At 42.2% G+C, this 27,920-nt stretch overlaps 1 protein-coding gene across 3 annotated transcripts; it reads right to left on the bottom strand.

The window, feature by feature from the left end:
- Positions 1–73: 73 nt before the first annotated feature.
- tbl1x (transducin beta like 1 X-linked) lies at positions 74–27,915 on the bottom strand. 3 transcript variants are annotated; one of them, XM_027032820.2, is made up of 16 exons: positions 26,831–27,915; positions 23,479–23,549; positions 8,029–8,134; positions 7,034–7,179; positions 6,088–6,322; positions 5,528–5,660; positions 5,259–5,400; positions 4,971–5,034; positions 4,622–4,719; positions 4,460–4,520; positions 4,106–4,227; positions 3,917–3,991; positions 3,430–3,557; positions 2,121–2,286; positions 1,917–2,018; positions 74–1,821 (listed from the first exon to the last, which is right to left on the bottom strand). In XM_027032820.2, exons 3-16 carry the CDS (start codon positions 8,084–8,086, stop codon positions 1,795–1,797), a joined length of 1,557 nt encoding a protein of 518 aa, XP_026888621.2. In that variant the 5' UTR covers positions 8,087–8,134; positions 23,479–23,549; positions 26,831–27,915; the 3' UTR covers positions 74–1,794. The 3 variants fall into 3 exon arrangements, with proteins under 3 accessions (XP_026888621.2, XP_026888612.2, XP_026888604.2); XM_027032811.2 differs by lacking the exon at positions 23,479–23,549 and having other exon boundaries at positions 26,831–27,914; XM_027032803.2 differs by lacking the exons at positions 23,479–23,549; positions 26,831–27,915 and adding an exon at positions 26,552–26,806.
- Positions 27,916–27,920: the final 5 nt, after the last annotated feature.

Genomic DNA, 27,920 nt, shown 5'->3' with positions numbered 1-27,920 from the left:
GTATAGGATTCTGAAAATCCAATGAATTAACAGCCACTTCTGTTTTATGCAATCAAAATTCTGCACCACACTGTCTGAAAAAGTCAGTTTTATTTAATCCTAGAAATCGGTTGCAACAATACAAAAGGACCAGAAGAAAAAGCATGTCAAATGTGTGGCCTGTTAGTTGAAAAAATGCCGTCGTCCCATAAAGCAGAGGCAGACTTACAGTACAAAATTAAAGCTAAGCCCATCTTTCAGGGTTTTAGGAGGTCACGCGCGTTCACAGCTGACACTGGCTATAAATCATATCAAAAAGAGGCAACAGTAGGGCCTTCTAACTCACCAATCAGCTTAAAGGCTGTAGCTGGACATTTGCCTAATCAGGTGGAACAATGAATGAACACGCTTTACAGAAGAATATGCTCAATCAGAAATGCAAGAAAAGCTCAATAGATGGACAAAACCTTGATATTTAGTGGGAGTATATGAGTATTTCCTTAAAGCTGGTACTGGAGTCGGCAGCAGAATATATCTGGCCTCTGATTCATCCGAGCATGCTCCGCTCCCCCGAGACTTTGTTATGCTTGTAAACCAGTGTTAGAATTAAGACCAAAACATTGCCTGGAATGTCCCACACATGCTTGCAAAATGAGAGATTTTGAGGCACGTCACATCCTCAACTTCTGAAAGAACGTCACGACCAACTCTGCAAATACGATTTCTAGGATCATCAAAATTCTAAAGCAATCTAGACGGGGGAAAGCAAGTGAGGTTTGAGAGATAACAAGCACAGCTTTCGCAAAGCACGGGGCCAAATCCTCCAGATGATGATGACAGTGACTACAGGTACTGTATATAAACGTGTGTGTGTGTGTGTGGGTGTGTGTATATATACATACATATATACACATGCGCGCACACACATAGATACACACAGTATAGAAAATCTGTATATTCTTCTAATTTACATATCTATACATTCATTAGATTTACATCCAGAGGGCAGATTTAACAATTGTCAACTACACATTTTACATATGTACTTTCTTATATCCTGTACTCCGGCATACTGTTAAAAGATTTTTGTTTTAAGAAGAAAAAATACTTGGCAGTTGTGTTTCATAACTGACCTCAGTAGTAATGTGCTTGAGATGGATAACAGCTCAGTAACTGCCAGAGCCTTGTCTGTCTTTCATAAGTCCACAGATTAAAAAACCACATAAACAAGAAGTAATCTTGAAACATCTGCCAATCTCCACTAAGGAGAAATTAAACATTAAACGCTCAGGATCTCCAGTGCAAAGGCTACCCAAAAGACAGCGATAAACACAAGCACTGCTGAACTGTGGGAAAATAAAAACAACAAAATTCTTACTGCTTGTCAAATAGTGCACTGATCAGGCGCTGCCAGAAGGCAAGAGGGTGGAGGATCGAGGAGACCCAGGCACTACCTCCAGCTCCAGCACCACAGCTAGACTGAGAAGCTCCGATTCAGTTCCATCTCTCAGGCCTCAACAGCAGCCTTGTCTGATTGGTTACCCTCTGAACCCTCGCCGGCTGGCTGAGGCCGCGAGCGAGCGGTCTGTGTGCCTCTTTTGCTTCCTCTGTCAACCATCTTCTTCGAATTTGGTTTTTAACATTTTGGGTTTTGTTTTAGTTTTTTTTTCTTGCCATAGTCGAGCTCCTGCCATGCGCTTGGTCTTGCCTGTTCGTCATTAGCGTGATCTCGGAGAGTTTCAGCCCGGCGACGCCAACACTGTCAGGATGCGTTTAGCTTCCCAGTTCCAGCTCTGCCTTCAGATTGGCAAGGGGCTACTTCCGCAGATCCAGAACACAAACCTTGAAAAGCAAACGTTGGAACAGCATGAAAATAAAATTAATGACCAGGTTAATGTCAGAAATGACTGCAAAATGAACCGAATTGGGTAACTTACAGATCCATCTGATGCACTGGCCCCTACTTTGTCTCCTGAGCCATTCCAGCAGACCTCAAAAATGCCTCCTGTTCCTCGGTAGCTATTTACCAATGCTCCGCTCTGATATGGGCAAACAGCAAAAAACAGCACACACACACACATCAGTACTGAAGTCAGGTCCTCTCTCACCCTTCCCTGGCTGTAACAGAGGGGTCTACTCACTGCTGTGCTCCAGATGTGAACGCATTTGTCAAAGGAGCCGCTGGCCAGAAACCTGCCATCGGGACTGAAGGCCACGCTATAGACAGGCTCCTGGTGTCTGGTGAGTGTGTGGAGGCAGACGCCACGGTCCACATCCCACAGCCTCACGGTAGAGTCGAAGGATGCGCTGGACACAGGCGCCAGGGCCCACGGTTAGCACATACAGAATGCGTAACAAGCCCTAACTTGACGGACCCTAAAGCCGTAAATAAAGTCGGAAGGGGAACTCTCTTCTCCTTGAAATCTCCTTGAAACACTACTGACAAATATGCAAGTCACTTGGGATAAGAGTGTCTGCCAAATGCCACACATGTAAATGTGTTTATGCTGGTGTTATCAGTAAGCAAAGTCAAGATTAAAAAACAACTATACATACATGAAAATAATGGAGGAAAATATGTTTGAATACTTTTTTTTAGAAGGCCAAAGGGGTTGATTGATTACGTGCTAACAATATGGTAGTGGTAATGATACCAGCAGCACAAGCTCTTTTAACAGAGAGAACGTCTTATACGGCTGACTGTTTCTTTGCCTGTTGTCTGGGTCCTAGCGCTCCGCACACGAGTCGCTGTTATTTCGAGAACTGCATCTAGATTTTATGTTTTCTTTTTCTTATTTGCTGCTATGGAGACGCTCTGAGCAGTATCGACCACAAACACAACATGAGCAGTGGGCTTCACACGGTTTTTTAAATGGAATTATTATTCATGGAAGGAAGGAATTTGCTAAGCCATCACACACGCAGTTCGATTTGAAAACGGATTAATAAATCTCTTAAAATATGTTCTGTGGAAATAATGAATTATGGGGAAGATTTAAAATCACAGGTGCAAAGCAGGCATAAGGAAGTGTTAGCTGTATTAGATGCTAATTTAAGATTAGCATTTATATGCCTGTGTGTGCTTGTATGGCTTATGTATGTGAGTCTGTGCTCTATGTGTATCTCACACACACACACACACACACACACACACACGCTATACTAAAATACAACACACACACACACGCACACACATATGCTACACTAAAATACTACACACACACACACACACACACACAGCGTAAATTAAAGAAGTGTACATGTTTACCTCCCTGAGCCACTAGTACTAACTAGTATGAACTAGTACTAGTACTAACTAGTATGAACTAGTACTAGTACTAACTAGTATGAACTAGTACTAGCACTAAGTAGCTCTCAGAGGTCTTTAATGTCAGAATCTGACTGTGCACTGAAGCATGCTGGGAAGAGATGTGTGCTCACAGTGATTACCTGGCCAACAACAGGTTGGCACTGGGATTGTTGGAGCCTGCCCCTGTGGGACTCCATTTGATAGTGTAGATCTCTTTACTGTGCGCCTGTAGGTCATGAACACATGAATCCTGCTTCATACTCCAGATCTGAAGGGAGAGAAGATGCCGTCAGCTACGCCCAAACACGCACAAACCTCCAAATCCAACACAGGACTATTCAGGCTTGGTTTTCCAAAACACCCTAGTGCTCATGTTTGCATCTGATGCTAGTTTACTGCTGGAAATAGCCAAATAAGAAAAGCTGCTCTGTGACGAGCTCTATTCTAACGCATTTTTAACTGAATCAAAATCGGTAGAGAAGAGCAGAGCTTAATAGAAACCAGAAGACCTTGCATAAAAATCACAGGCCCTAGCAACCTTTCGGAAGAATACTGTTACACTTTAGGCTGGTGGATTTTATCCAAAGCAGCAGTGAGAGGGGACTAACCATGGGAGCTTTCACTTACCTTCAGTGTCATGTCATCAGAGCAGGAAGCCAGCAATGTTCCAGATGGGTCCCACTTGATGGCATTCACCTCATTCTGAAAGACCAAACAGACAGTCTTACAGGACCCACATCCACACCAGGAGCTGGGCAAATCTGAAAGCCTTCAGCAATTACAGCGCAGGAGGCCGAGCTGGGTGGGCGGAGCTACCGTGTGGCCCTGGAAGGTCTTGAGTGGGCGGTCTGTGCCCAGACGGCACACGTGGATGCACATGTCTGTGCTGCATGACGCAAATGTGGTGTTGCTCTGCCAGTCCACATCCAGGGCAGGAGCTGTGGAAACCAGCAAGGCACAGGGCAATGGCATCAGCTGGCAAACGGCACCGGAATGCTAACAACCAAGAACGGACCTGTCTCTGACTAAGCACACTCATGAACTGGGTCCATGGGCAGGAATAGCTCTGTCCTAATTACCGTAGACTAGGTCATAGGTCATACCAACAAGGCCTGCTTGCAGGTCTTGTGTGTAGGATCTGTGCGCTTCGATGGGTCGTCATGAGCTCACCTGAGTGGAAGAGGAACTGCTGTTTCGCCTCCCCCGTGTGCGCGTCCCAGATGATTGTCGTCTGAAACAGCGGCAAGTTCGCCAGAACGGTGGCAGGATTAGACTCACACACCTGTTTTGTGCCTTTAACGCACACTTGAGGAACACGGAGGAGCAGCATACCTTATCTACTCCGGCGCTCAGAATACTGTTTCCCTTCTTGTTCCACTTCAGGGCGAATATGGGGCCTTTGTGCTGGCCCAGAGTGCTAGCCAGATTACCTAGGCAACACACAGGAAAAGGGATTACCTTATCTGGTTGTACCTTAAAGATCGCACAGTGATCTTAAAGGCACGGCTCATCCAACGCAGTGTAGGAAAACCCGGCTTGCCTACTATCAATATCCTGCCTAGTGGTGCCGTTATCTCACATTGATGTTCCGCCCCGTATCACTGTTTGGATGCACTTTCCCATTAAGCAAACCCAGTGGTTTGGAGCAAAGTTTCTGGTTTAAGAAAGCATTTGCACGTACCATCCTTTGTCCATATTCTTGCAAATCCATCATAGGATCCCGTGGCTAAGAGGGTACCATCACTCTATTGGGAAAAGTAAGTAATGGTATTGGAAACCTGCAGCTGTAGCTTGGTTCTGACTGCCAGCATAATCAAAACCATATTAAGCAGTTTTTTGGAATAATTACTCATGTCGGTTTGCTAGACAGAAAGCATGATGATTAAACGTAATGTAAACAAAGCAAATAAATGAAACGGCCTGCTAGGACTGATGTGTGATTGTTTTCAGCCAGAGAGGGGCCACTGACGTTCCAGTCAAGGGAGGTGACGTCCTTGTTGCTGGGCACATCCTGACCGCCCTCGCGTATACAGTGCCTCAGGACCAGCTGTGTGGATCCGCCTCCGCTGTTCTCACTCAGGTTCCAGATTCGCGCCGTCGAATCACCCGAGCTGAAGAAAGCACGCACACACACGTGTTCAGATTGGTGCACAGGTCTTCAGTCAGTATACTCAGAAGCACACCGGGCAGTTCAGATGTATACATACACAGACATGCACCAGGGACCAGGTGACTCACCCAGATGCCAGCAGATCGCTCACGGGGTTCCAGGCACAGATGAACACCTCGGATTCATGACCCCTCAGCACCGTAGCCTTGCTGGCTGGGATCTCCACCTCTCCATCCACCTCCATGGTCTCCACGTGGTTACCTGTCCCCAGACAGAGGCAGAAAATAAGCTTCCTGCACACCGCTCACAGCTACTAGAAACATGCAAATAAACACTACATGAGGTGTAATGGATCTAAGGTAATGCTCTTTAATGAGAAAACTGAGCTACTGAATTTCGTTATTAAGTCTCTTCCGAGCCTAAGGGATTAAGTGTTGTTTCAGGTTTGAACCTGAGCCTGAAATCATCAATTATCTGAGTCCCCTGAGCCACTTACTGCTATCCCACATCACTTATAAAGGACAGTAATTACCACGTGAGACAGGGGCTGCCTCAAAATTAATCAAACACAGCCTCTCCTCCCACAAAACCACATACAGGCCTTCGCTGGCACATGATTAATTTGGTAGCTTCTTTCTGGGCTGCAGTGCCAACTTCAGTGGCAGCCATGAACGCCCGTCCGCCTTACTCTGTTTAACGGAGGCGTGGGTGCCGTTCTCCTGGCCGTTGACGGTGGCCTCTCCGTTCTTGGGCACTCCGCTTTGGCTCGCCGCTCCGGCTCCGCCTCCCGAGCAGTCCCCGGCCAGCTGCTGTTGGGCCAGCTTGTCTCGGAAAGCCTGCTGCCGCGTCTGCACTACGTCCGGCATCACGGCGTCGATCAGCGACAGTGACTCGATCGGACGCCCGTCGAACACGGTGCCGTCCTGGTGGGAAGATTGCGGACGGCGTCAGACGAACGGCCACGCGGACGCCCACAGAGTTGTGGTGACGCCGGGACATGCCTCAGTCATGCCCCATGTCATGCCTCAGATACTGACTATGTAACTGCTTAAACTAAGAGTGCCCAGTTCTAGTCCTGAAGCACCAGTTCATGTTGCACAATTTAAACCTGTTTCACCTTAAATTTATCATTCAAATCAAAATACACACTTTTGCATTGCTCACTTTCAGCTAAGAATGGCCAAAAAGCAGCAGCTTCTCTTAATTTAGGTCTTGCTCTGCCCCATTAAAAAAAACCCCCAAACAAACCCTTTATATTAAGATTAATTAAAGCAAATCAAATAATTAACTGTTTTTTAAATTATGGCTTGACAGTAATACACATTATCCAGCAAGGCTCATAAACGGCAAAAGTCATGAGCCTCACATGGAAATGAAATTAGACTTTAACAACTCTTGAATTCACAAAATATTTTCTAAAGAAATCTTCAGTAGTTATTCAAAATTCTACGTTGTCAAGTTGTGTGAAAAATACATGTTTTGTGTGTGTGTGTGTTTCTGTTTGTATGTGTCTGGTTGGGGCCATATTTATTACTAGGACTTGCCTTTGTAGTTTCCCCAATACTGGCTTATTGATATAACAGGAGCCAAAATACAGTCCTCAGTTTAGCCTTAGTTTAATGCCTCATGCTAACCTCGTTGATGCTGATCTCAGCTTCCACATACTGCAGGCCCTTCTGCAGTATTGAGATGAGGGCAGCAGGGGGCACCAGAGTGCCATTGATGTTTGACTGGCTGATGTGGCTCTCAATGCCAAAGGTGAATGCAGAATGAGAGAAACCTGCAGCATGTACCCAATTATACACACACACACACACACACACACACACACACACACACACACGCACAGTTAATAGACACCTACAGTATTACACTTGCAAGTCTACTCACAGTCTCAGAGATCAATATCACCAGACATCGCCAGGGATAACAAATGAATGAACAAATCAAATATGTGTTAGTAACATATTAGATTATGTGGTAAAGGTTATAGAAATGAGAGTAGAAAAGCTTCAGCTGATGAGTGGCACTTTAAAGATCATAGTACTACACCAAAATAGATAGATGTGCTGAACAGATGTGTATGACACCTTGTGCATGACATCAGCTTGACACATTTTAGTGTTTTTAACCCCATACACTAATTATATCATATGTATCACCAACATTTTTACAGGAAACACACATTCAATTCAATGCCATTACGAGCAGTTTGGCAATTGTATTGACCATTACTAATGATGTACTTGGTATCTCTGCACTTCTACTTGAGTGTCTGTACATATGTGTGTGTACGAAAAAGCACCACACATGAGCAGAGTTTTCCATGCACACTGCCAACCTGCCTGTTTTCCACCAAGCATTGGGCAGTGTGGATTAGCTCTCTGCTCATGTGCCTACATGTCACCTTCCTGCCAGGGGGTATAACACCTTTTCCCATCACGTAGGATCATGAATTCTGTGTTAATGGTTGTGTTGCCTTATATGGGAACTGGGCCTCTGCTTTGCTTTTTTTATATCAGAGTAGTTCAGTAAACTCCGCATATTGTGAAATGCAAGGAAGGCGAGCGTCACACAGTAAGTAAAGTCAATAAGTCAGTATCTAGATGATTTACCAAAAAGGACTCACCTGATTCCTGGAGATATCGATACACCAAAAAGTTGACTTCATCACTTGTTATACTCATCTTAACCCACCTCAGTGGATAAGGCACACAGGAAGGACAGCCCCCACTCTACAGGTAAAAAAAAAAGGCAAATTAGTTTGGCAAGAAACCCTGCGCTAAAAGGGCTGGCAAGAACACCAAACACTCCTACGAGAGTTTACCCAAACACTCCTACGAGAGTTTACCCAAATACTCAAGCAAAACGTTTTCAAAGGCTACGTTCACATGGCTGAAGAAACTTAAACAGTTTTGTATGTGGTCCTAGATATGAACGGAATTAACGTGGCTTCTCGTCTATATGTGCGCACTTGGCACTGTCGTCTCGGTCGGCACCCGCCGAGTCACGAGAGCAAAGCAGCAGCAGTGGCGTCTTTACCATCACCTCCTTGAGCTGATCCTGCACATCTGCCCAACGGCCATCCTGCCGAGAAAACTGCGGAGCGCGTTGTCATACCACATTTGAGGCGAAAATGGTGACTTATGCAAGATGCTTTATGCAAAAACATAACGATGTGCGCATGAGGGCAGACAGACAGACAGGTCACTTGTAATTACGAGTGTGAACTGTTAAGAACCGGCGAATCTTATCATAGCAAGAAGTCGGTGTTGAACCGTGTGAACTGTAATGTGAACACAGCATTGGTTCTTTACTTCCTCTCGACTCGAATTAAATATCTTGAGAGAATGGGAGAACCTCTGTGCATCACTACAGGGTGATGACAGGCGATCAGCATACGCGACTTCTAAGCGCAGATTCAGAATGAATCTCGGAGGGAGAATCTGAATAATTTATTAGCTGTCCACAGGAGCACACATCTGTTTCCTAACTCCGGACTGCTGGATGTCCAGTATGGCATGGCTAAAAGGCCAATGTGAACATGTCCTAATGGAGTAAGCTATTTGTGCCAGAGCTCTGGAGATCCTGCTCTGGTCTTTTAAACTTCCATTAGTCTTTAGAGTAGCTTTACATAGCCGCTTTACATAGCCACTGTTACAGTGTAATTATATCATTCATTAAAGTATAAAGTAAAGAATGTGTAACAGTTGTTTGCTACTCTGTACTTACATGATGGGCAATGGTACTCTGCTTTACAACATGTAAGGACAGAGTATCGTGCATCGCCATGTACTGTCAATCAGTATGTTACAGTGTAATTAATGAAACAGTTACACTACAACAGTGGCTTTATAATCTATGGAGTCTTTTTCCACACAGAGATTATTCAGGTTAAAAGATAAACACTAAAGATGAGTTTATGCAGACAATAGTGATGCCTAATGTGGTACTATATTGAAATTACTTGAAAAACCAAAAAATAAACTCATGACAATTTAAAACCCACTGGTAACAGCTGATTGGTGTTAGGGTCAGGGCCGTTTAGTGATGGCCGTTTTTAGTGTTGAGCCCAACTGTTTTATGTTTTGTTTTTTTTTTGTTTTTTTTTGGCTGGACCACCCAAATGCTAATTCTACCCCCAACACAAAGCTGGCAGCTGTGAATCTGTAGGCCACCCCTCTGTAAACCTAAAAAAACCTGAGATAATCCCAAAACAGCCGTCCCTTGATGGCATGTTCTGAGCACTTCCATATATGCTCAGATGTGTGAAACATGGAGACGGTGGGGGAGCTAATCATGTTTTCATTGTGTTGACATGTATTTTATTATAATTGGTTGCAAATTTTCCAATCTATTCTGGGAGATGACAACATTTTTATACCACTGTTCATAAACAGTGCCAAAAAAACCCCCCATTATTATTTAAAATAAGTAAAATAATTCACCAAGAAAATACTGGGATATATTTTTTAAATAAACATTTAGGTACACAAATGTCCATCTCCATGTTATTAAATACATAAATAGAATACTATTAAATACATAAAGAGGACCCACTAAGCGGGTGTCTTCTTGAGACTTTTGTCAGGTTGGTGTCAGAATAACAATTTGTTTAGATGAAAGCTTACTGAATTCAGGGAGGAAAAGCAGGCTAGAGTACCAATTCACAAACACCTCATAAGAGGAAAACAGTCCTAATAGCATAATAACATGTAAAGGCAACACCAATGTAATCCTTTAAGAAATGAGGGCAAACGTGAATTCCTTTAGCCAGATGGATGGGAATATCTTCACGTATGGGATACGATCAACAATGGCACTCCATAGGGAATGTTGCTGTAGTGAGCTTTAAGCTCACAAAAGCTCACCACCGTGGCTAGTAGGAGTGTAATGAGGCAAAAAAAAACACCTAGCAGTTTCTAGCTCTGAAATAATGTTTGTATTTTGAGCCAAATTACATCTGCGTAGTATGTGCTCTGTACCATCAACACACATGAAATCTTGACTTCAAAATACAAATTCACATAGAACCTAAACTATGTTTATTATTAATCATAGATGGTCTAAAAAAAACAAATGTTTTTTGCAATGAATCGACAACACATAAATTCAAATATGATATCGCCAGCTCTCCCCTTAACAACCAAGCAGGGGGTCCACACACATTCTATACACCATCTGTAAGTTGTCCTGTGAATTTCTATAAAACAGCTATAAGGTCCTCTGAAAATGTGTAGTGTTAAATAACTGCTGGCCTTGGCAACCTGTGGATGTGAAAATTCTACTTCACACCCACTTGTACTGCTCATCAGTCATGCAATACTCTATGAATCCTGTAATTTATACTGAAGCTAATATTTCCCCGAACCCCTGTGACAACAGACCAGCAATGACCTGTCTTGAGAAGTTTGAGAAGAAGAGCTTTCACTGGCCTCCTGGTGTAGCGGCAGAGCAGTAGCGAAGCTATGGGCAGCAGCAGATGGCATTTGGGTCATGTCTGTACCTGTGTAACTTGCCTTCCTGGAGAAACTGAGCTCTGGGAATTTAGTCTTGAAGTACATGGAGGCTAAAATGGATATGCTCCAACTAGTCCAGCTCCAACATAAACAGCAGGAATACCAAGGGATTCTTGCATGTGTTCAGTGAAGCTTTAAAATAAGCAGTAAATGGAATTTTTACTAAAATAATGCTTAGTATGACGTGATCTAATTTCCACCTAAAATAATAGAATCGAGTATTTTTAGTAAACATTAGAGCAGTATGCTAGTTAAAAAGAACCAATCAGCATCTATTTAGGCTACAGCACACACTCATGCGAGATCTACCATCTTCATAAGCTGGGTCTGAAGAGGAGGAGTTAGAGATACATCCTCATACCCCAGTCACGTACTGGCTCGTCACATTATGTAACGAGGGGAAAGCACTCCTGGAAAACCCTCTTTCTGGTTTACTCCGGTCACTACTTGCTCCTATGAAATGATAAGCTGTGTAGCAAATCATGTGACCAGAGCGGCAGTAGTGTGTGAGCCTCGATGGATTAGTCTATCCATTCATCTCAACAGTGTGGTAGTCTCAGTAAATGGTGCTGAGAGGATGTTACCAATATGTCTATTTGTACTGTATCCAGCAACTGAACACAAAGATGCCAAGAATCACAGGCATCAATCACTGTGAAACAAACTCACTGAATATAACCGTCAAAGCTTAAATTTTGTTCTGTGAGATCAGTGTTAAATCTGTGTAAATTTCTGGAACAGATGTCTGCAGTTCAGTTATTTTTTTCCCCTGAAAACCGGACTCAATTCAAATAACCGCATCGCCATTCTTTCTATGTTTAGCTTTAACCTAACCCCAGCACCGGTCTCTGTGCTCAGGCATATGCTAGCTGTAGAAAGAACTTGGTGTTTAAGATCTTAGCATGTCTAACTGAATGCACTGAAGTGTGAAGAAGCTGTGTTACAGGAAGGCCTGCACAACATAATACAGCTCTGCTCACCTCAAAACTCTCAACCCTCCAGTTTAAACGTCACCACAAAGCCCATTATGCTAATGAGGCGTGTAATAAAACAGTATGTCCTCCACGTCAAAAGTGGAAGCCCCAAGTTTGCAGCTCATCCTAACAGCCACTTTGCAGAGAGGCTCGAGGCTATACCACAATGTGATTACCTGCGGCTCTCCCGAGAGTGAGAAACACCGCTTCCTTACAAGGTTAAGAGCTCATGATCACTCATGAAGCACACAACGCCCATCCGCGCTCTCAGCAGCTAGGCCTGTGGTAGCATAGCAACAAGGAGCTGCAGCTTTAAACAGCAAGGATTTGAGATGTCCCAATTCATCCTGGGCAACATACCAGCCAGGCCACGCACACTCCTCCACATGAATTATTCATCCCTTCATTTTGGGACTCTTTCACATGGGCTCCTGTTGTGTCACAGCCGGCCTCTCAAACAGCTTAAACTGTGCGTGAGTACAGAGGTGGGTAGTTCCAAGTTTCATTTACTCAGTTACATGTACTTAAGTAAAACATACATTTGTGGGTAGAGAAATTGACTTTTTATTTAACTATAATTCAGTCACATTTATTAAATAATGTCTTCTGTTGGGCTCTGTTGGTGACATTTCCTGAACTGCTTTGCTAGTCATCTTTTTTTAGCCCAAAATATCACACACACACACACACACACACACACACACACACACACACACACACACACACACACACACACAAATTACTTTGCAAACCCATCTTGAGAAACATTGTCTGAGACAAGAAGCAGTGTGGCATCTATACTAGTATACCACCACTGGACTCACTAGTATTCTACTGATATTTCAGCTAAATAATCAGTGTTCTTATAGACTGGTCTGGGAAAATAACAGTAACCCCAAGCTCAGAAACGGAAGTAAAAGAGAAAAAAGGATGCACTCCAACACTTCTAGCTCACTGCAAAGTCTTCTTTGTGTGGTTGAGGGTATTTATTAAATGAAAACACCATTTCCAGTAAGAAGTATGTTACCCAAGGCTGACAGTGAAGAAGGAGAGGTACCACATAAACAAAATGCAACATCTATCATTTGGTCTTGGCTTATGTTTAAAAACAGCAACACTGAGCAGATGAATGTAATTTGTAAGTATGCAAGCTTATGTCCCTTATAGTAAAAGTAAGCTTTTTATAGACAGAAAGGACAGATATGCTGGCATGTAAAACAACCATTGGGAAAAAAAAAAGAGGCAACACAACAAACATACCAAACAACAATTTCCAGATCATTTGCCAGTGATGGAATGTAATTCTTTAAAAGGCATCTGGTTTCTGTCCAATTCAACTGTCTGATACACTAAGAGGTTTTCATCCCAGAGTTTTTCCTTGCCATCGTCCCCCTTGGCTTGCTCACTGGGGGCTTGGACTCTGTAAAGCTGCTTTATGACAACAGCTGTTTGACTTTGCCTTTAAAAGGTTAACAGTTTGTTTTGCTTGGCCTATATCAGGTTTGTAAGACATTCTGTGGGCACACAGTGGGGTTTCATTCAATTTATCTATGCAGTGATAAATGTCACCAGATATTGTGTTATCATGAAATATTAGAAAAATCTTACAATACCATTACTTGCATATAGTCTCAGGACACTCAACTGACCTCTGCGCAGGTGTCAGGGAAATGCCCAAATTGAGGGTAATGAGAATCTGGGTGAGATTACATACTTATCAATACAAAGACTATTACTGGACTGACTGTTAACTCATTGGCAGTAAAATGATAACCTTGTAAAGTCTACTGTGATGAAAGCTCACTCGTTTAGCTGTGGTAAACGATTTCCTATTCATTCGCTATTTAGCCGGTCACCTCCTTAGGCAGGTATATGTAAATGACCCACTCAAGGTGATGACTTATTTTCTTGGCCTGGTAACTGATTCTCTCAGGCTGATAAAGGACTCTCTATTTGTTGAACCTGATGTATTTGGTCTGATGACTGACTGACCTAGCTAATGGCTCCCCAGGGCTAGCACTCTCCTTGGCTGCTCGGCGACGTGTCTTGGCTTGCTCACGCCTTGCATTGCCACCGGCTCTCCGGGAGACCAGATAATTGCACTCTCTGGTGAATGACCAGGTTAACAGCAAGATTTGTGAAGATGGCTAATGTGGAACAATCGTTTCTAGCCCAAAACAAACAAAAACCAAAAAACAGGTGTTAGATCACCACAAATTATATTATTATTTTAAAATCAGGTCTGTTGTAAAGTGGTTCACCGCCTGTTATATGCAATCAACAAATGTTTTACCAATTTTTCTTTCAAAATAGATTTAGCTAAAATTATATATCAATTATCAGATTAGTTCAATCAGCATGGCTGAATATTTTCCATACTTACATTAGAGGTATATTTCTGAACCCCACAGTGTTTCTTTTTAACTGCGATATTTTAAGAAATGAATCATGAAATCTTGCATTTCATCATGATTTGATTTTGTTTTGTCATTTTGGTACACGTGATGTTGCTAGACAATAAAGCAATATTGGGATTCATAACTAACATACTTTTCTCTGTATTTCTGACACTTGGTTCTGCAGCTCTCTGACACACGCACACCACTCAGACAATGGGCAGATCCACACCCTACGTAGAGCACATTGGGGATGTGAATCTAGTCATTGATTTACATTTGAAAATAGCCTGAGAATTTCATTTAGACCAAATGTTACTGCTGTACTGCTGTTGTGTGTTATGGCATCTTGTTCCAATGTACACAACCTATATGGAGGAATGACAAAAAAATAAATAAATAAATAACTCTCTAGACTAAATGACTGCATCCTTTTTAAAAATATTATTAGAAACTGGTTATAACTACAACATACGAAGGTGGATCGTGAACCACCTTTAGACTAATGCATCGATTCATGAATCCCTCGCACATGGATTTAGTGGTGACCTACTTGTTACAGCACTGTGTAACCAGCCATGGCCCAGGAGTCATTCTTGTTTCCTTTGTGGATAAATGACGATAAATGAGGAGAATTCACAATAAATGTGGGTCAGCAAAAAAAGAAAAAGAAACTGTTATCTCTTCGAGCTGCCAGCTCCCATAATTACACAAATATGAGACCTCGGCGTGGGCGTCTTCTGATTCACTGTACCTAACAAGAATGATGGGTTTTGGATGGGAAATCTGCTGGTCACAGACTGTGCTACTCCTTTTGTTTCTCTCCGTTTCATAAAGAACACATTAATTAGACAGCATAATGTGCTGTGCACGGGCTGAATGCAGTAAAAGCCCTGAGCCTTTGCTATTAGTGTGTTTGGAGTTGGGAACACACAGGCCCTGACTGCCTCACGGGGCCCTGCTTCACTTCAGCACTAATCCTGCTTTCAGATCAGCTCACGCTCAACTCACCGACTGTGTAAACGGTTCAGATGGTGCTAAACTAAAACACAGCCTCTTCCAGGAAGTGCAAGGCAAAACAAGCCTCACCTCTGCTACCTTCTTCTACCACGGACCGAACAGCTTAGATGCACAAGCAAAAGTGGCATTACAGCAATACGCTAATCCTAGCATGGAAAAGAGCACTAGCCGGAGAAATTACACTTATGCAACCATAAAGGATGAGGTTTTTGAGTGCTTAGCCTGGAAATGCTAATGTGTTTAGATGCAGTGAATTTTAATCATCGTGCCATGCTTCATGTCTTCTTAGTACATCAAAACAGGTTGCTGGGAAAATAATTTATTCTGCCTGAGCCTATTCTACATTTGTCATCTATTCTAAATGGAACTACCACTTATTATTTATTTTTGAATTACAATTATACCATTTTTTAGGTAGAAATTTCAGATATTTTCCCTATTACAAAATTCCTGTTATACTCAGTAGGTGTGTGGATGCTAACCAACCTTCAATGGTTCAACAAATCAAAAATTTCCAGGCTTCTCTAATCAGGCAATGCCTGAATTTTGATTATAATCAGTTATGGCTTGATCTGTACATACATCAAACATTAGTTTGACCTTGAACCCCCGAAAACCTAAGACTTTCATATATGATCATAATATTGATTTTATTGTCACTGGTAAACACATTGCATGCTGCTTACATCACTTTCATTGGGCAGATCAAAGAGTGCTGTGTATGCTTATTATGTATAATTAGAGTCCTCGAGGGAAATCCTTCCATGTTGTCTGGGACGCACTGAGACTTCAGTTTACACTACAAATGCAACATGGCCATATTCATCCCTACGAATGTAGTTTAAGTGACTGGATCACAATGTGTCTCCAAAACACATGACCCTGTTTACCTGTATTTAGTGCTGACCACTGAGATGCATGTTAATACCAAGTGTAAGCAGGAGCTGGGAGTGTAGCCGCAATTCGAGCTCTAGATGCCAGGAATGTACCTGACAGCCTCTTTCCTGTAGATAAAACACTTGTACGAGTCTAATTGCAGCCATAATATCGCGTGAAAGTCCTAGTGAAAATATCAATACAGTGCAATGAACACCACTACCAACAGATGCATTAGTATCCGCACCGAAACAAGCCTACATTAACTAAATGAACTCAGCATTGGCCAAGTGTGACCAAACATGAGCCGATGACGTTTTAGCAGTTATCAAGCTGTAACAGCTTAATTTTATTAACCTGGAAAAATATGATAAAATACACAGAGGGTTAAAATAATGATGGTGAATAAATGTGTCTACAATAGCCCATTGTCCGCTATACTTCTCAAGAACTATGGGGTTTATTTGTATATTATCTTGATACTGATAGCCTACAGTCACCACAGGAAAACAGTATTCTTGTGCAAATTGGATGTTTGCACTGTGAAATATAAGGCTACAAATTAATGAAGCACCTTCAAAATTCTATGAAACAATACAAGTTCACGGAAGCCATGCAGAACAGACACTGGTGGACATGTTTTTAAAGACACGAGAAACTTGGTGTGAATGACTAGAATAATTGTGAGAATAGTTCAGAAATAACCTGATTTCACCATCGGCTTCATCTACTACATTTCTGATACTGAAGTTCTGAGCTCAATGCTTTCTGGGTCTTTCAGCTAGTTAATGCAATGCTATTTCACCTATTTTGATACTGCATTTTGTACACACACCCAGCTGCTGATGGAGCTTCCTTCCTGTGTTGTTGGTAAAACACATTACCTCCTGAGATTCCAAACTTCAGAACACACTTTATAGGTTACTTAGGTAGCCCCAAACCCATGAGTATTACCTCCTTTAGAACAGGGCTACAGGGCTTTTAGCCAGAAATAGCAAACACACACCCTTCAGAACTACGTCAGGACAATACACTCAATGTGGGAGAATTGAGTGTTGGACCACAAATGGTTTTAAATCAGATTTAGAATTTTACAATGTAATAGTTTACATGAATATATAGAAGGTACAACTCTATTTATAAATATGTCCATCACATATCCATCAATATATCTATATCAACCCAAACGCTGAAATGTTCAAACATAGTAAAAGTTCCAACAATTCCCAGAATGCCAACGTATTTGAGAATACACAGGAGCTGCAATCTCAAATAGCTACATGAACTATAAATACGCAAATATAAACACTAGCTCAGCAACATGAACTATACATACGGAAATATACACACTAGTTCAGCAACATGAACTATAAATACTCAAATATACACACTAGTTCAGCAACATGAACTAGACATAGTCAAATATAAACACTGGAGGTTGTGAATGAAGTCATGTGTGCAAAAAAAAAAAAGACAACATATACACAACATGTTTCACACTACATTTTTTTTTTTTTACAAAACAACAGTGCATAAATGGCAGAGAGTAACCGTTTTAAATACATGCGTGCAAGGTTAATGAACACAGAATGGAGCCAAATCTGGCCTGCACACACAGAGTCGGCAGAGACCGCACGTGTGATTAATGTGGAAAAACAGGACACTGTCGAGAAAAGAACTGAAGTGTGAAGGGAAAGAAACAGAGTAGCAAAGTGGGAGGAGCATCTGTGAGTCTGCAGAGAGCCCCATTTCCTCCTGGCTGGTCACGTCCTGACAGATGTGCACACAAGAGCATTAAGCAGCAGCAGCCATTTTCTCTTGAACTGCTCCACCAAGCAGAGGCCGCCTCTAGGAACGCACCCAAGCAGCGGCCCTGGGGGTTGGGGCCGGTGTGTGTGTGTGTGTGTGTGTGTGTGTGTGTGTGTGTATGTGTGTGTGTGTGTGTGTGTGTGTGTGTGTGTGTGTGTGTGTTCTGGGGGGGGTTGTACATTAGTAGTGGGCTGCCTAGCCTGAGCCACTGCATCCATTTGTGCATGCTCCTCCTCTTCATTGGTGACTCAGTTGAGCAGGCTCAGCTGTAGGAGGTGGAGCGCTGATGGACGGGGAAGTACACTCTCTCAGGGGAAGCACTACTCTCAGTAAGACAGGGTTTCCAGTAGAAGAGTTTGGAAACCGAAATGTATGGGTTTGCTGTACTCAATGTGAGACAGCTCTTATTTTGACTCACATCGAAGAACAAAGCTCTAAGAATCAGTTTCACATCACCCCACCACCAAATCAGGAAGCGTTCATAGTACAACAGAAATGAGCAGCTATTGATTGTGTGTAGCAATAATTACCACGATCATTTGCTACAAAAAGCTTTTAAAGTAACTTGATTTTGGCTTTCTGTGTATCTGAAGACAGGTTATGTGGAATTAAGCCCTTCTCCTCTTAAATAATCAAATAATTTTAGCATGTATGGTACAGCATTAGGTATAACCAGGAGTCCTTTGGATATCAAGCTTTATACCACAACACTTCAGACTTTTGTTTGCAGACTGATCTGGGAGAGGGGTTTATTTTTATGGTCCATATATGTGGTTTGGCTTAGACAGCTTTAAACAGAATAAGACTGTACTTAATTAAAGACCTTTCAAATGAATGTTGGATGATTGAATATTTTTGTCTTCAGGACAAAAGATGAGCATTTCATATACCTTTTCTCTTGCAATGAATCCAACCCCACACCTTTAAACTACTTTACATCCCCTACAGTGTACGAGGATGGTCAATGTCTTCACTCCATCTTCCATCTGCCGTGTGACACACTGCATTCACTTACCACCTGACATGGCAGAATGTTAGAAAGTGCGTGACTTACATCAGACCAGGAACCAGTTTGGCGCCGGGACAGTGACAGCCAACACAGTCAGCCTTGTGCACCACAACCAACTCTTCATCACACATCTTCAGCAACAAGAACTGGAACCTCCAAAATATGTCAGCAGAGTACAAAATGTCTCCTCCTTCGAGGCAATAACCCCTCAGCTCAGCAGGGAGGAGTCACCTACTGCACTAGTGTCAAGGTGCATTCAACATAACTGAGCACTGTACATATTTGGGTTTATGGTGTGTATTCCTAAAACTGCACCTGACCCACAAAAAGCATGTTTTTCCAAAACCTTACAGCAATAAACTGGTTTCAAATATTATTGGTGCAAAAATGTATTTATGAGAATTTGTATAAGTGATACAAGAAAGACCCAATGGCCCTTTAGCCAAATACTGCTTTGAACATATGCAACATTTAAAGGTTTAATTGTCCTCATTAATGAAATAAGAACATTAGGACTACCAGATTGTAATCTGTCAGAGGAACCATGCATCCAGTCTTGCATCCCAAGAATACTCTATGATGGCAGATTATTTCTTATCCGGCAGCATTTTCTCTCTTTAAATGGGTTTAGTTCACTTTATTTTTTAATTACAACATATTTACCCATGACAGATGAAGCATGTATAATGTGTACATTAAAATAATGAGAGGTGATCTGAACTTAAACCTTTGTGGGCATTATGTTTATTACATAACTAGGCAGTCAGTGTGTTTCCTACACTGTTAAAGGTTATGACCACACAATGTCATAACTGAATTGTGTTCTGATAATGTATAGTTAAGCAGTTACTGTCAATAATGAGCAAGTGACAGTGTTTTGGTTTCTGAGTAACAATCAGTAGAATAGTATTGTCATAATACTCAACCCTAGGGGAAAAAAAAAACACGAAAAAAAAATCTTCCCTGAGAAATCCTTGAAAGTTCTCAATGATAGGCAACCCTGATGCCTCCTCCCCAAACAGGGTCTGTGTCTGTAATGCTTGACCTTTCCAACAGTTTTAACTCCCGTCTGGAGTGAAATGTGTGTAGTATCTGCCATCACACTTCACATCAGAGCCTTTCAACCTTAGACACCAACACAGGACCACACACTGCACTTTAAAACACACCTACAGAATACGGTCCAATAACATGGGTCATGTTTGGGACGGCGGCTAAATATATGCCTGCAGTTTAACGCGGGTCCACACATAAGTACTGCTCTTGTGTCAGTGGTGATGTGGCGAGAATCTGACTAGCGATGACCAGTCATGGGGTAGTGGATGGCTGATGAGCTGCCTGCCAACAAACGGGCTACAGCCTGACAATGTACCTGTAAGACAGGCGTTGTTAACAAAGGGGTAAACAAGTGTAAGCACATAGGTGGAACCAATAATGAGGGTACTGATGGGGGTATTTAGGAAATGAAGACCTGATACATAATCTCAGCTTCTATTGTTGTTCATGATGAGCAAGTGCTACTCCATAGCAAATATGAAATGGACCTTCAGAGATCAGAGAAGAGGTTCACACACCCATTCCTTAACCCTGCTCAGATGACAGAGGAATCATTTGACACTCTATAAGGAGTCTGTCATTTTACAGCAGAAAAATGGAGTCTGGGTTGCCATGTTTAGCTGTAAAGCTGCAGAACAGGGATGATGCTTAACCACATCACCTTGTGTGCCTGATCCTGATGCAGTAAGCTAGACTCTTTGAGCCATCTTACAGGAAAGGTCTTCCATGAGAAACCTCTCCATGACAGAAAAGGCTGATGCAAATAAAATGGATTATAAAGAGGTTTAGAACCTAACAAAATGATAAATGCTAAAAATAAAGCAGAAATGAAAAGTGAATAAATTAATTCAGGATTATATTAAGTCTTTCAGTACCATAAAGTATCAGTTATCTATATTGTTTCGGCCAGGCACAAATCTTAAGTAATAAGGTTTCATCACCACAGACTGCTTGTAACTGGAGATGCAACAGGAAAGGCCAAACACTTCTTGAAACTTTTCTAGCAATTTGTAGAGTCCCAGAATCCAATCCAGTTAAATACAAATACCTCTAAATACCTGCAAATGCTATACATATAACTTTAGCAAATTTCTGGTAAAAGAACATCTTTGCTCATAAGTTTAAGGGTTTGTTATTTTCTGTTTAACCTATAAACTTTAACAAATATTGCATTAATTGCGACACAGTTGTTTTTAACTCACCATAAAAGCAACATGTCTGTGTTAAAAGTAGAGAAGAAGACTTTCTTGTATGTGACCCACCATAAAACATGTTATGTCAGGGATTTAAACATGAAATATTTACAACGTTGGCAAGGCACAGGGACTTTGGCTGCCACAGTTGAGAAGCATGCAGACAGGGGACTGCTGGCGATCTGTGCTCATGCCAATCTGAGTGCTTCTTTTCGACATACAGCCCTTCAATTTCCTCATCTGAAATTTACAGTTGGCAGAAATTCCCAATTTCACCAAACAATTCTGATTCATTTTAACATAAAGAGGTTGAGTGACAATAAGGATGATGGTACACCTAGTGATGGAATAGAAATGCCGTAAGGTAAATGCCATGAATGTAAATGTAAATATGTAATACTAATTACATACACGTAGACACAATTCTTTCAGCAAGTGGCCTATGCTAGCGCTTTCAGTAAAAGGACTTTCACAGATATAGAAAGGATCTCCATCAACCAATAAAACTAAACCTCGAGCAGATTAATCACAGACGCAGCCTTTCTTCCACAGCTTATTGCTTGCCATTTAATTCTCCTTTTTCTTCCGCACTCTTTTTCTACAAAATTAGCACTCTTGTACTGTTTACTTGAGCACATGAAATGCTATAAAGATTTATTTGCTGTGTATCTGGTACTAGACGTGTAAGCCACTGCCACCCAGAACTAAGCAGCCCAGCACCAGTGCAGCATCCTGTGTTGGGGCTCTGTGTTCTGCATGACTGAGAGGCTCTGCAGAACAGCACAAACTCCATCAGTGATACAGACATCAGAAAGAACAATGTTGCCATGGAGATGTTAGAGCCTCAAATCTCTGTCAACAGCTGCAAGTGGGACCTTAATGCCTCTTCCTCCCTTTAACTTCAAATACTCTCGCTCGTTTACACACACTAAACACACATTGTTACATACTGAGCCCTGCACACACTGCTTTTCTCCCTCCCTCAGACAGAGGTCATACAAAAACTAATTCCCATTCAAGCAGACCGTGCTGGCACTACACAGTTACAGTGGAGAACTAAGGCATCATTATGAAAAAACCTGGGTTCCCATCAGGGCTACACAATATGTAGATAAAATAATATATTGCAGATATATTACTACATATTGCAGCTGTGATGTGCCTTGCAATATATAAAAAATACATTGCTGAATCCTTGATGTGAGATGGTTAAAGGCAAGCTTGCATTATTCTGACCAAAACTTTTTATTTTTGTTGGATCCCATGAATGCCTGGATTCATTGGAAAACCTGGAAAAAACTCAGCAGGAACATGTAAAATTGGCCAGAATGTTTATTCATCACATAAAAACAGATCTGTAACAGTTTCGTTTGTCATGCCCTGTGACCCTGTGTGATATCAGCATAAAGGTCTATATTGTGACAATGATAAGCAGTGCATTCTCCAACCCTAGTTCACAGACGTGGATTAGGTAAGTGTCAGGCTGAACAGAGCCACACTACCTGACCACTTAACTCTTCTCCCATTGACTCATACACCCACTCAGCCAAGGTCTGCACATCCTTAACCAGTCCTTAGCGTTTGTTCAAACTGATCTGAGTGAATTCAAATTTGCTATCATTAGAACCTACTGATAAAATATACTACAAGAGCAGGACACTAATTGTTTAGTTCAATTTATTCTTTTTTCAAATTATTTTTCAAATTTCTGTCATGTGTATAGATAGACAGATAGATAAATGTTATTGCCCACATTGTGGAAATTTATTTTTGGCTGCTTGTGACATTATAAACATACAGAATATGACAAGACTTGCAACAAACACAGAAAAAGCATAAACCACCTCTAACTAAATAATTTCTGCTTTTTAAGCATTTATGATTTCCACTGTAGTTTGTACATGGAGATTCCATTTACAGCAACAGTCCTATCCTCTGTCCTCCAGTCGTTATATTGCTTTCTACAGTTCTACGAGCTGCCTGAGTTCTGCTTCACAAAGAAGGCCATCTCAGGCAGAATTATTTCTGGAGGATTTGGATTTTCTCAAAGTAAGAGCCAAAGCCTTTGAACCAAGCCTTCAGCAGTTCCTCACAAGCTCATCTCACCCCCACCCCCACACGGTCCGGATTAACCATTATCCCACTTCGCTTCTAATCATTTACAACCCTTGGTGCAAATTCCCTACAAGTACTGAGGCTTCCCCCTTTGTGGTGAGCTGTGGAATACCTGGTCCTGATGGGCTGCCTTAGGAAAGGGGAACAGAATTGTGGGACAAAAATGTCGTCCAATCAGGTGACCTAGGATTCAAACAAAATCCACATCACCATTATATTTAAACCAACAGCATGGGAGCTTCAGTGTTATTTATCCAGTAGTCTATGTAAAGAAGTGATTGGAGCAATCCCTGTGTCCAAACAGAGATTCCTCAACTAAATTCCAAATGCCAAAGGCAATCCTTGGAAAACCTCTCATTTGTATGTAATAATAAGATCATAAAACTTGTAATGTTGTGTTTTATGCTTAATGACTTAACGTAATCCGATGTACACTTGAAAAAAACTTAATATTCTGCCTTAAAGTAGAAACTAAATTATTGTTAAATACATCTGCAAGAATTAGGCAGTTTTCAGGGATGGTCTAGCCAGAAATTCTGATCCATCTGGACATAAGAGTTGAGAATTCTCTTACCAGAATACTCTTGCGTTATGATAAGTATGGAGGGTGACCCTCCAGGCTGGCTTGCTCTGGAATATCAGCACACATGTTCTGGAGTACCAGCATATGTGTGCTACCGCGTTGGGGTTTCCAGATGTGGTCATGTTACGTTTCTCCACTAGCCGCAGATGATGGTATTTCTCCATCTATCCCACCCCCAGGCTCCCAGTTCCTCACTCACCCACAGCTCAACAGGAAGCTTGTTTATTTTTGCTTGTTAGCTGGAACTCATTAACAGTTCATGGTATTAATTCTGCCTCCACTTTTTAACTTCCATTATAAAGACCATGCTTATTCCACATCTTGCGATTCCACTTGTTATTGCTTAATAAAGAGAAGTAATTAATGCTTAATATAGCAAAAATATTAGCTAGATAGACATAGCACACAGCCCAGGTTATTATCCAAATTAGCTACTTCTGCTGTAAGGCAGAAAGTAGACAAAGCTACATCTGAACACTCCTGTTATGAAAATAAGCCTGTTTTTTTTTTGTGGGGGGCACACATGCACACTTGTACTGAACTGTGGTCTACTAGTTGATGAGCAACATACAAACAGCTGAGGTCAACCAGAACTCTATCTCAGATAACTGCTGAAGAAAGACTTTACAATTAGTGTTTGTGGATAGCTAACTGGACATTGCGAGTGACTGGTTAAGTTAGTGTGCAGGGAGTGAACTACTGTTGACGCTCCTATAACAGTTTGCAATGGAGCTCACATTAGAATATGTTAACACACTTGTGGTGTCTGAAAAGAGCTGTTAAAACAGGAGTGTGTCAGAGTCAGAGTTCTCATCCACAGAGACAGCACTCATACGTATCTATAACTCGAATAGCTACATGTAACAACTAATGGCTGTAAGTCCTCAGGTGTTGTAGTGTGACCAGCATCACAGTGGTACTGGTGCCAAAAATCCCATATTAGTTCTACACTAGTTATCATTCCTGCCCTGCAGGCACACGCGCGTGCGCGCGCGCGCGCACACACACACACACACACACACACACACACACACACACACACACACACACACACACACACGATAATCTTATTTAGCAGCAGCACCGTGCTACTGTAATGCGTCAAACTGAAACTGAATTACCTGGAGTGGTGAAGGATGAATACTGCTGATTCTAATTCCAGAGAGTACGGCCTGAAAACTTCCTCATTATCAGACATCGCGCAAACTACATATCACATGACCAAAGGTCACAATATGCCATGATTCACAAAACCATAGAGAAGTGCTATACAATAGCATTTAAAGCTGCATATGTGCCCTGCTACATGTGTTCAAGATCCCCAGTGTTGAATTAACACCTACACTCCCCATTTTAATCCAACTTAACACAAACAACACTGAGTTAACTTTTGTGCTGAACTGCACTGTACTCAGATGCAGAACTCACACACTTCAATTTCAGTGTGACAGAAGACCAAGGCCAGTGGTGGTTCAGTGGACAAGGTATTTGATTAGTAAACAAAAGGTTGCCAGTTCAAGCCCCCCAACCACCAAGTTCCTACAAGACCCTTAACCCTCAATTGTTCAACTTGTATTCAGTCATAATTGTAAGTTGCTTTAGATAAAAGTTTCAGATAAATGCTGTAAGACCACAAGATATTAATCAGCACACAGATGTCCAAACTCATTCAGTAACAGCAAAATGATTTCTTCTGAAAAAATGTTTTACTCACTTCTGTTTTTTTCTATGGCCTTAGCAACACAGCCCTCACAGAACAAATTTCTCAAGGGAGGTGAGGAGTGAGCAACAACAAGATATGCAACCACTAGTGCTCATGAGGCTCTACTCAATTCCTGGTGTGTGTGTGTGTGTGGGTGTGTGTGTTTGTGTGTGAAAGAGAGAGAGCGTTTGTCTGTGGGCAATGCTGAACTGTAAAACTTCAGGTGAAGTTTCCTGTGTGGCAATAATAGAGAGAGATGCCTAGAAGTACAGAAGCAACACCCATCTGAGTAGCAGTTTTAATCAAGAGCAACAACAAACTACTAGAACAGCAGCCTCGAGCAAATGCTAATAAAAATGGCATATCCCTTGCACTTACTAGAAACAGGTCAATAGTGTGTGTGTGTGTGTGTGTGTGTGTGTGTGTGTGTGTGTGTGTATATATATATATACACACACACACACACACACACACAAACACACACATGGGAGTGAATTTATATATGCTGTCCATGACCAAAATAGGTGTTTATTCTCAAAATAAGTAAATGTTGTTTTTTCATAAACACAGGAATTTCTCCATTTGATAGTTGAACGTGAGGAAGGGCCGTTTAGTTGTGTGTAGTTATGTGAAGTTGTGTGTAGTTATGTGAAGTTATGTATAGTTGTGTGTAGCTGTGTGTAGCTGTGTGTAGTTGTGTGTAGCTGTGTGTAGTTGTGTGTAGCAGTGTAGAGGCAAAACAAAATCTACGGTGTAGCTTTGATCTTCCCCTCCCCCATACACGCGCTTCCAAACTATCTACTAGGAAATGTGCCTTTATGCTGTGTTGTGTATGTCTTAATAATAATAATAATAATAATAATAATAATAATAATAATAATAATAATAAAATGAACTTACTGCATAAGTCATTGAAGTGGCCTGCGAGAATAAGCCACCCAAAATAAGATATGCCTTTCCTGCTCCCAAGGCAAACCCGACCGGAAAGTCTGCTGAGATGTGTCTAAAACAAACGAGCCCTCGCTGACAAACACGCGCTGCGTGCGTGCAGCTCCACGTACTGCCCAGAACCTCGAAGCCCCTCCAACTAAACCTGGAGCAGCTCGCGCTGGGAAAACCTCGGCGGAGCGAGAGCCACTCGGAGGAAAAGGAATCAATGAAGACGCGGGTCACCCTCACCTTAGGCGCGAGCTCGCGGCGCACAGCCCGTTCACTTCCACGAGGAAACACTCTCCAACTTCAGTGCGCAAGCTGCGGCTTTCCATCCATCGCGCCTCGTTGCTGCTGCTGCTGCTGTTGTTGTTTTTATTGTGAAGCGATAGCGCTCGGGCAGGTCCCCCGTCTGTGGTCCGCATGGAAGACAAGAAGCAGCCCTGTTTGATGATGACACGCGCCACGGTGCGGCTGTGACGGTCGCGAGCGAGCGCTTGGAGCGCGTTGAGTTGTTTCCAGCAGAAGAGAGGCGGTAAAGGCACAGCGCGCTCGCGCGCACGCTCGCACGCTCGCACGCACACACACACACACACAGTCAAGGAGAGAGAGAGAGAAAGAAAGCGAGAGAGAGGGTTGGAGGAGGAGGGGGGTTGTTTGTAGCTTGTGACCTACAATGGAAAAATTAGCACCCAACCTTAAACCTGATTATTCACAAACACGACAATCAAACCTTACGGAGGAAACGCTAAACGCCGTTTTGTATGTGCACGAAAGGCGGAGGAACAGCATGTGTCCCAGGATCATTAGCGCTGTGTGCTCAGTTTTACCTGCAAACAGGACATCACACTTCAATCTAATATTACACCATGGATCCGCAAACAAGGCGAGACCCAAGACGCCCAGCCGGTCTGATAACCGTCTAATCGCATGCCATACTTTGCTGCACTACTTGTTAAGGTCACACTATAAAAAGCTGGAAGGGTTTGCGAAAATGTGGGAGTACATTTAATTAAAGTAAAAGAAGCACGTCTCTACGACGTATCGTGAGAATTAAGCTCGGGCTTTTCACCTCTAAAGGTTCAGCAGAAACCCGTGACCAAAGAAATGTCTCCAATAAAGAAACGCTCCTAATATTACGATGAAAGACAGTGTGCGATGGCGGTTCGGGGGCGTCACAGTGGTGTGCATGCACAGTGCATGGGTCGATCCTCATTGCAAAGGAATCGCCAAACGCTATCAAGACTACTATCCTCCAAAAGAGAAGGCAACACATGTAACTTAAATCCTGGCGTGACGCAACGCTTACGTCCGATGGCTTCCCATCACCCACCGCCCT

Source organism: Electrophorus electricus, chromosome 25 (genome assembly GCF_013358815.1).
Source record: "Electrophorus electricus isolate fEleEle1 chromosome 25, fEleEle1.pri, whole genome shotgun sequence".
In the NCBI taxonomy this organism is placed as follows: domain Eukaryota; kingdom Metazoa; phylum Chordata; class Actinopteri; order Gymnotiformes; family Gymnotidae; genus Electrophorus; species Electrophorus electricus.
This window is presented reverse-complemented; position numbering and strand designations above follow the sequence as displayed.

Excerpts from the sequence above, each read along its gene's own strand:
- tbl1x (XM_027032803.2), bottom strand. Across the intron at positions 6,323-7,033 it reads CTGAGATCAGCATCAACGAG|GACGGCACCGTGTTCGACGG; the intron begins GTTAGCATGAGG and ends TCTTCCCACCAG. Across the intron at positions 3,992-4,105 it reads AGACCTTCCAGGGCCACACG|AATGAGGTGAATGCCATCAA; the intron begins GTAGCTCCGCCC and ends TTGGTCTTTCAG.